The sequence below is a fragment of the Phalangium opilio genome, unplaced genomic scaffold, assembly GCF_054372755.1.
Source record: "Phalangium opilio isolate 3A_F unplaced genomic scaffold, DU_Popi_V2 ptg000204l_1, whole genome shotgun sequence".
Lineage (NCBI taxonomy): Eukaryota > Metazoa > Arthropoda > Arachnida > Opiliones > Phalangiidae > Phalangium > Phalangium opilio.
In genome coordinates, this window is record NW_028324215.1 from 997399 (window position 1) to 1004624 (window position 7226).

General features: G+C 47.7%; 1 protein-coding gene across 1 annotated transcript; it reads left to right on the forward strand.

Annotated features, from left to right (window-relative positions):
- The first annotated feature begins 5662 nt into the window (after positions 1-5662).
- Positions 5663-7015, forward strand: LOC149621472 (3'-5' RNA nuclease TATDN2-like). The gene has a single exon (XM_089853717.1). The coding sequence runs from the start codon at positions 5801-5803 to the stop codon at positions 7013-7015; it is 1215 nt and encodes a 404-aa protein (XP_089709843.1). The 5' UTR covers positions 5663-5800.
- Positions 7016-7226: the final 211 nt, after the last annotated feature.

A 7226-nucleotide genomic window follows, 5' to 3' on the forward strand; every position in this document is an offset into this window, starting at 1 on the left:
AGAAAAAGCAAATAGGGTCATAGGAGAGCCCATGAATATTTATACCGGGAATGTCCATACGAAGTGGGACGAAAGCCTGCCCCTTATTCAGTTGGCCATTAACAGTGCCATACATACTTCAACTGGTTCATCCCCCTTTTATTTACATCATGGTTATGAGCCTACCTTACCCTGGGATGAACGTACCTTTGCCGGGATACCCGAGGACATCGAAGGAGAGATTAGGGGTTATGAGGATGGGCCACTCAGGGAATGGCAGTTGTTCATTGACTTTGCCCAGGAAATGAATGAGCAAGCCAGTGCCAAACAAAAACGCTTCTATGACCGGAACTATTCCGATGGGGAGCTAGAAGTGGGACATTTAGTGTGGAAAGTAGGTCATAGCTTATCCAACGCCGCAGCTAAGTTCTCGGCTAAGTTGGCTCCAGCCTGGGAGGGTCCCTATAGAGTAGTTGAGAAGATATCCCCAGTTTCCTATGTTATCATGAATTTAGAGTCTGGTGCTTTGGCCGGCACTTGGCATATTAACCAGTTGAAACTACTGTTGAACTCGGTGGTCCTTGAAACCCAGGAAACCACGGAGGTTGAAATCCCGCCGATAATACAGGAACTGGAGAACGAGGCAGACCCAGGAGATGAGCCAGAGCATGAGCTGGTTGCTACACAGAACGAAAGATCGTTTATCGAGGCAGATTCCCGGGACGGTCAGGAGAATGTCTGGGATACGGTGCCCTTTAGAGTATATGACTTCCGGCCTCGTCAAACCCAGACAGAAGGAGTCGTCGATAGGCCGTCAACCTCGATAGACGTAGAACCAGAGATACCTGTTCCGGATCTCAACATGCCAGTAGAAAACGACTCGGTTCCCACCCAGATACCACGGCGGGAATATAATCTTCGACGCCGGGGTCGAGTTGAAGAACAAGAAGAGCGAGGGGTAGATTTAGCGGTGGCCGGCCCTTCTGGGGAGGGAAGGCGGAATGGTGGCATTCTAGAGGATCCAGTGTTGGGGACAGTGGATCAGGATGATTTGTTAATGGCTCCTTTTCGATATGGATGGAAAAGAGAAATAGTGCTAAGAAAAGATACCGGGGGTCGAATTGGGGATGTGTACTATTATACCCCGGAACCCGTTAGGGAGAAGTTACGATCCTACAAACAGATTTCAGCTTTTCTCGGAACGCATCGCGACCAAGCCCGTCAGTTGGGAATGCAGAATTTTAGTATGAAACCACAACCTTTTGCGTATCCCCCGTTTGAGATCGTTCGTCATGCTTTATGGTGAAGCATACCCAGTCAGATCACGACTTAATCATTTTTGGGGCGTGTTTTTCTCGAGTGTTGGCATGCACCGGGCGAGCATAAAGTGACGAGGCTAATGTCGGTTACAATTATCTTTTACCTTTCAGACTATGGCAAATACCACCCCAACGTTTTGGGAGGAATTCCAATTCCTCGACCTATCGTGTAGCGAGGACGAGGATTCGATGGATGAAGCTATTGTGACGAGCTGAGTCATTGTGTATAGGTTTAGCCTATTTCCAGGGGCCGCTAACTTGGGCCTTGGTCTTTTTGTCCGTTAGGCTTTATTAAATTTATCTAATTTGCCGTTATCTTTCGGTATCCAATATGGGGCTTTATTTTATTTGGGATCAAATCATTCTCCCTTATTTTATCCCATTTGCGGTCACGGTGACTTTAGGATATGCGGGCTATTTAATATGCCGGGAAATTGGTGTGACCGTGGGATATGATCGACATACCCCGTTACATGGATTTAATATACCCCCACCTCGTCAAGGTATTAATCCCCAGCTGCCAATTGGCAATATTAAACAGACCGGGCCTCCCATACCCCTAACATTAAACCCTGGCGCTGGGTGTCAGGTGCAAGCGCGTCCCGGCTCTTTTGACCTATTGGACCGGTTCCTCAAGGATTGTGATTTAGAATTTAAGGGCCTTAACGGCTCAGGACCTCTCCATAGGGCAACTTCCAGTATATTATCCAGGTCTGGTAGTGTCTTACGACCTTCCTAGTTAGATGCTGTCGATATTCAACAGCGTAAAGCCTGGCAAAACTGCGCCAGTTCGTCATGCTTTATGGTGAAGCATACCCAGTCAGATCACGACTTAATCATTTTTGAGGCGTGTTTTTCTCGAGTGTTGGCATGCACCGGGCGAGCATAAAGTGACGAGGCTAATGTCGGTTACAATTATCTTTTACCTTTCAGACTATGGCAAATACCACCCCAACGTTTTGGGAGGAATTCCAATTCCTCGACCTATCGTGTAGCGAGGACGAGGATTCGATGGATGAAGCTATCTTTGATAATCTCCCGGTAAGACAGACGACCATCGAACCGTCAACATCAAATAACACCACAACCCTTCCGATGCGTGACGAGGATGAAAGACATACAGACAGACGACCCATCAGGGAAGGAAACCACCCACTAACAGGGGGCCTAAACAATTTACCAGCACTGCTCGCGCCTTCCGAAGATCAGATGACTATGGCTATTTTGGAGAACCCTCCGGCCAGACAGACGACCGTCGGCTCGGAACCCCTTATGATGCATAACGATAACCGCATCCCCGCCACGGTGTCACAACCACCTTGCTACGTTGATATTTTCTGCTCCCTCCCCTGTTACGTGTCACGTACGGGTACGGACATTGCGGGTTTTTCCCTGCATGTCAAAAATTTACCGGAACGGTTCCCAGCCCGTTTCAAGGGATGTATCTCCCACTTCGGGGCTATACCCGACGAACTAAACTTAGAATATATGCGTACAGCATTCTCAAACCCCGGCGTCCTAGGGACAGTAGGAATTCCCCCACTCTATGCCAAAGCATTTCTTCAAGATAAAAGAATCGAACAGAATCTACTTCTGGCCCTGGCCTTTTCCAAGGTCCGTGCGGTCGGCGCCATTGGATTGGACTTCTCCCGCAATATTGATTTATGTCCCCCGGAAACTCAAATCCTAGCCTTTCGGCGCCAACTCCAGCTGGCGAAAATTTACGGATACCCGGTATTGGTGCAATGCCGCGACGGCCGTCTGACCATGTAGGCCTATAAGACTTGCTACCGGGTATTGTCCGAGGAGCTTCCTCGGGGACATGTCATTATCCTGCTGAATTTCTCGGGTGGACAAGAAGCGGCCACAAAATTCTTGTCTAGATTCCCCCAGCTATTCCTGGCCATATCCCCGGCCATGGAACCCCATTACATGGTTCGATTTTTACGCGACATCCCGGTAGAGCGCCTCCTGGCCCACTCAGGAGCTCCAATGTTTGCTGCCACTAGAGAATTGACGACCACCGTACCATCCCCCGGTTTGACCTTCATCGTCTTGCAACGTATCGCAGCCGCTAAAGATTTACCGGTTGAGGCAGTGGCGTCCATTATTTGGGCCACTACCCAAAAATTATTCCGGTATTCGGACTAGGCGTTGTTTTCCCGGATTATCGGTTTCGTTCTTCCCTTTCTTTTTTCGTTAATACGCGGGTTAGACTGACCATATCCGTAAAATATGTCTTTTGTTTTGTTGGAACCCAGTGTTGTTCCCCCTTTTTCCCGGAAGAACAGTTTGAACACTACCATATTCCTTTCATTTTCATACTACCAGGGTAGTTACTCTAGCATTACACAAAAAAATATAATAATAAACACCATTGTTCTTCGTTTATTTTCTCTTTGTATATCGGTAGGACCGATGTTGTGCTTTTCCCCGAACAGGGGCATGTTCTTTCACCCCGGTTGGGACTAAATAAATATGTTTTTTCATTAACTCCTTCTCTGTGGTCCACCCGCGTTTTGAATTTGGTTCCCTGGCTTTGGGTGGGGTTTCCCTCCCCACTCTTTCTTTTCAGATACTCCCAGCGGCCTTACACCGCTGTTTCCCCTTTCACCCGGGGCCGCTGCTTCTTTCTTGCAGAGGGGGAGGATGTAACGGGGAGCCCGTTACCAGGGTTCACCACTAGAGGGAGCAAGTTATACTGATTCCAGAGTTCCCCGCTAGCCGGCCCAGAAAGCTGAACCTTGGACCTGTCGTCTGCTCGCCCTCGGATTGGCTGATCCCCGGAGGCCTGAGGGGATATAATTCAAAGGTAGCCCGGGAACCAGGGCAGTTGGAGGGTTACCGGCATGAAGATCAGTTAATAACTTTGTTATATTAAATTAACTTTATTTACTGGTTAAACGTTATTTAACGGATTGTAATGTATACTTATAATTTACTAACGGATTGTACATATAAATTAACCGGATTAATGTCATAATAAATATATTTAATGAATTTAACTACGTAGTCGTGTGATTTCGGGTATCAACGAGAGCGCGCGATTACAATTGGTGCCCCGAGTGAGGACATAACTTTTTGAATATCGCGCCTTTATCTCCCGGTTTTAGTGTTTAAATACGGACTTGCGTTTTATACGGACGTCGTTTCACCGAGTGAACTTTTTGTTATACTACTGGACTTGTGGGCTGATGTACATCTTAGTGTGTTCCTTCTGCACAACGTGGGATTAGAACACCCTACCGTGAGCCCCTGATCCGGCCTGGGGGGATCTTAGAGAGTGTTCCGCAGACGACGGGAACACTCTACCAGCACGGCCATCCAGGACTCTACGAACGATAAGTCGATCTTACGTATTTCTTTACTCGGTTTTTGTATACTTCGTATGTTTGCCCCGGTAAGCGTGAGCAAAGGGGTTGTATAGGCTTCCCCAGTGGTCTCTCTCTCTCTCTCTCTCTCTCTCTCTCTCTCTCTCGTGGGACCGCGTGATAGGGCGGGGCTTAAATTTCTCCTTGTGACGGAATGTACTTTATCTGTCGGAAGCCATTCCACGTTGACCGCCGAGCGATTTATATCGTATAATAAGTTTTTGATTGCGCCCGATTACGAAGACCAGTTTTTCGTTATTATTTACCTGCTTGCCTTATTAACTGATCAACAATTTTCTGGTAAGGCAATGGGTTTAATTCTTACTTAGGGACGATAGTTTGTTTGTATAAACGGACCGTGATTCCGTTACCTATTTACCCTAAGCCTCGGTCACTATTGTGACGAGCTGAGTCATTGTGTATAGGTTTAGCCTATTTCCAGGGGCCGCTAACTTGGGCCTTGGTCTTTTTGTCCGTTAGGCTTTATTAAATTTATCTAATTTGCCGTTATCTTTCGGTATCCAATATGGGGCTTTATTTTATTTGGGATCAAATCATTCTCCCTTATTTTATCCCATTTGCGGTCACGGTGACTTTAGGATATGCGGGCTATTTAATATGCCGGGAAATTGGTGTGACCGTGGGATATGATCGACATACCCCGTTACATGGATTTAATATACCCCCACCTCGTCAAGGTATTAATCCCCAGCTGCCAATTGGCAATATTAAACAGACTGGGCCTCCCATACCCCTAACATTAAACCCTGGCGCTGGGTGTCAGGTGCAAGCGCGTCCCGGCTCTTTTGACCTATTGGACCGGTTCCTCAAGGATTGTGATTTAGAATTTAAGGGCCTTAACGGCTCAGGACCTCTCCATAGGGCAACTTCCAGTATATTATCCAGGTCTGGTAGTGTCTTACGACCTTCCTAGTTAGATGCTGTCGATATTCAACAGCGTAAAGCCTGGCAAAACTGGGCCAGTTCGTCATGCTTTATGGTGAAGCATACCTAGTCAGATCACGACTTAATCATTTTTGAGGCGTGTTTTTCTCGAGTGTTGGCATGCACCGGGCGAGCATAAAGTGACGAGGCTAATGTCGGTTACAATTATCTTTTACCTTTCAGACTATGGCAAATACCACCCCAACGTTTTGGGAGGAATTCCAATTCCTCGACCTATCGTGTAGCGAGGACGAGGATTCGATGGATGAAGCTATCTTTGATAATCTCCCGGTAAGACAGACGACCATCGAACCGTCAACATCAAATAACACCACAACCATTCCGATGCGTGACGAGGATGAAAGACATACAGACAGACGACCCATCAGGGAAGGAAACCACCCACTAACAGGGGGCCTAAACAATTTACCAGCACTGCTCGCGCCTTCCGAAGATCAGATGACTATGGCTATTTTGGAGAACCCTCCGGCCAGACAGACGACCGTCGGCTCGGAACCCCTTATGATGCATAACGATAACCGCATCCCCGCCACGGTGTCACAACCACCTTGCTACGTTGATATTTTCTGCTCCCTCCCCTGTTACGTGTCACGTACGGGTACGGACATTGCGGGTTTTTCCCTGCATGTCAAAAATTTACCGGAACGGTTCCCAGCCCGTTTCAAGGGATGTATCTCCCACTTCGGGGCTATACCCGACGAACTAAACTTAGAATATATGCGTACAGCATTCTCAAACCCCGGCGTCCTAGGCACAGTAGGAATTCCCCCACTCTATGCCAAAGCATTTCTTCAAGATAATAGAATCGAACAGAATCTACTTCTGGCCCTGGCCTTTTCCAAGGTCCGTGCGGTCGGCGCCATTGGATTGGACTTCTCCCGCAATATTGATTTATGTCCCCCGGAAACTCAAATCCTAGCCTTTCGGCGCCAACTCCAGCTGGCGAAAAACTACGGATACCCGGTATTGGTGCAATGCCGCGACGGCCGTCTGACCATGGAGGCCTATAAGACTTGCTACCGGGTATTGTCCGAGGAGCTTCCTCGGGGACATGTCATTATCCTGCTGAATTTCTCGGGTGGACAAGAAGCGGCCACAAAATTCTTGTCTAGATTCCCCCAGCTATTCCTGGCCATATCCCCGGCCATGGAACCCCATTACATGGTTCGATTTTTACGCGACATCCCGGTAGAGCACCTCCTAGCCCACTCAGGAGCTCCAATGTTTGCTGCCACTAGAGAATTGACGACCACCGTACCATCCCCCGGTTTGACCTTCATCGTCTTGCAACGTATCGCAGCCGCTAAAGATTTACCGGTTGAGGCAGTGGCGTCCATTATTTGGGCCACTACCCAAAAATTATTCCGGTATTCGGACTAGGCGTTGTTTTCCCGGATTATCGGTTTCGTTCTTCCCTTTCTTTTTTCGTTAATACGCGGGTTAGACTGACCATATCCGTAAAATATGTCTTTTGTTTTGTTGGAACCCAGTGTTGTTCCCCCTTTTTCCCGGAAGAACAGTTTGAACACTACCATATTCCTTTCATTTTCATACTACCAGGGTAGTTACTCTAGCATTACACAAAAAATAT